Source organism: Gavialis gangeticus, unplaced genomic scaffold, assembly GCF_001723915.1.
Source record: "Gavialis gangeticus isolate Ggan-Ray unplaced genomic scaffold, GavGan_comp1, whole genome shotgun sequence".
In the NCBI taxonomy this organism is placed as follows: Eukaryota; Metazoa; Chordata; order Crocodylia; family Gavialidae; genus Gavialis; species Gavialis gangeticus.
Genome location: NW_017728983.1, coordinates 1,076,497 through 1,076,939, shown reverse-complemented (window position 1 = coordinate 1,076,939; position 443 = coordinate 1,076,497). Strand labels below are relative to the sequence as shown.

Here is a 443-nt window from a genome sequence, read left to right as displayed (position 1 = left end):
AGCTACCGGGGTCTTGCCAAGTCCTTTTCAAGGGAAGAACAGCTCTGGTGTCTTTCCATCATCAAAGGGCTCAGTGCTGCAGTTTCCCCAAGGGGGCCTCAATGCTATAATGGGTGAGCAGTGTCACATGCAGGTCAGCAGCCCAGGCCCTGCTCATGGGCACAGCAGCTGAGCAACCACCAAGGGCAGAGGGCGAGATTGCCGGGGAGAGGTCTGCACTGACCCCCACCACCACGGCCAGGTCCCACCACCCTCCTCCGACAGCCGCAGCCCCCAGCCTCTCCGCCCGCAGGAGTACGGCAGTCAGTCCCCTACCCTTAGCCCTGCCCCCAGCCCTGGCACCTATGGGCGCTAAGCCCCGCCCCTCTAGGCTAGCCCCACCCCCGGCCGAGCCCCGCCGTGCCTGGCTCCTTAGCTGCTCCAGCTCGTGGTCCGAGGCGCAG

The 443-nt window shown here is 65.5% G+C and overlaps 1 protein-coding gene across 1 annotated transcript in view; it reads right to left on the bottom strand.

The window, feature by feature from the left end:
- TBCCD1 (TBCC domain containing 1) overlaps window positions 1-443 on the bottom strand; it is a 26,873-nt gene that overhangs the window by 24,704 nt on the left and 1,726 nt on the right. Inside the window, exon 2 of the mRNA XM_019512498.1 lies at window positions 404-442. Coding sequence (XP_019368043.1) covers window positions 404-442 — 39 coding nt within the window. The remainder of the gene's footprint in view (window positions 1-403; window position 443) is intronic.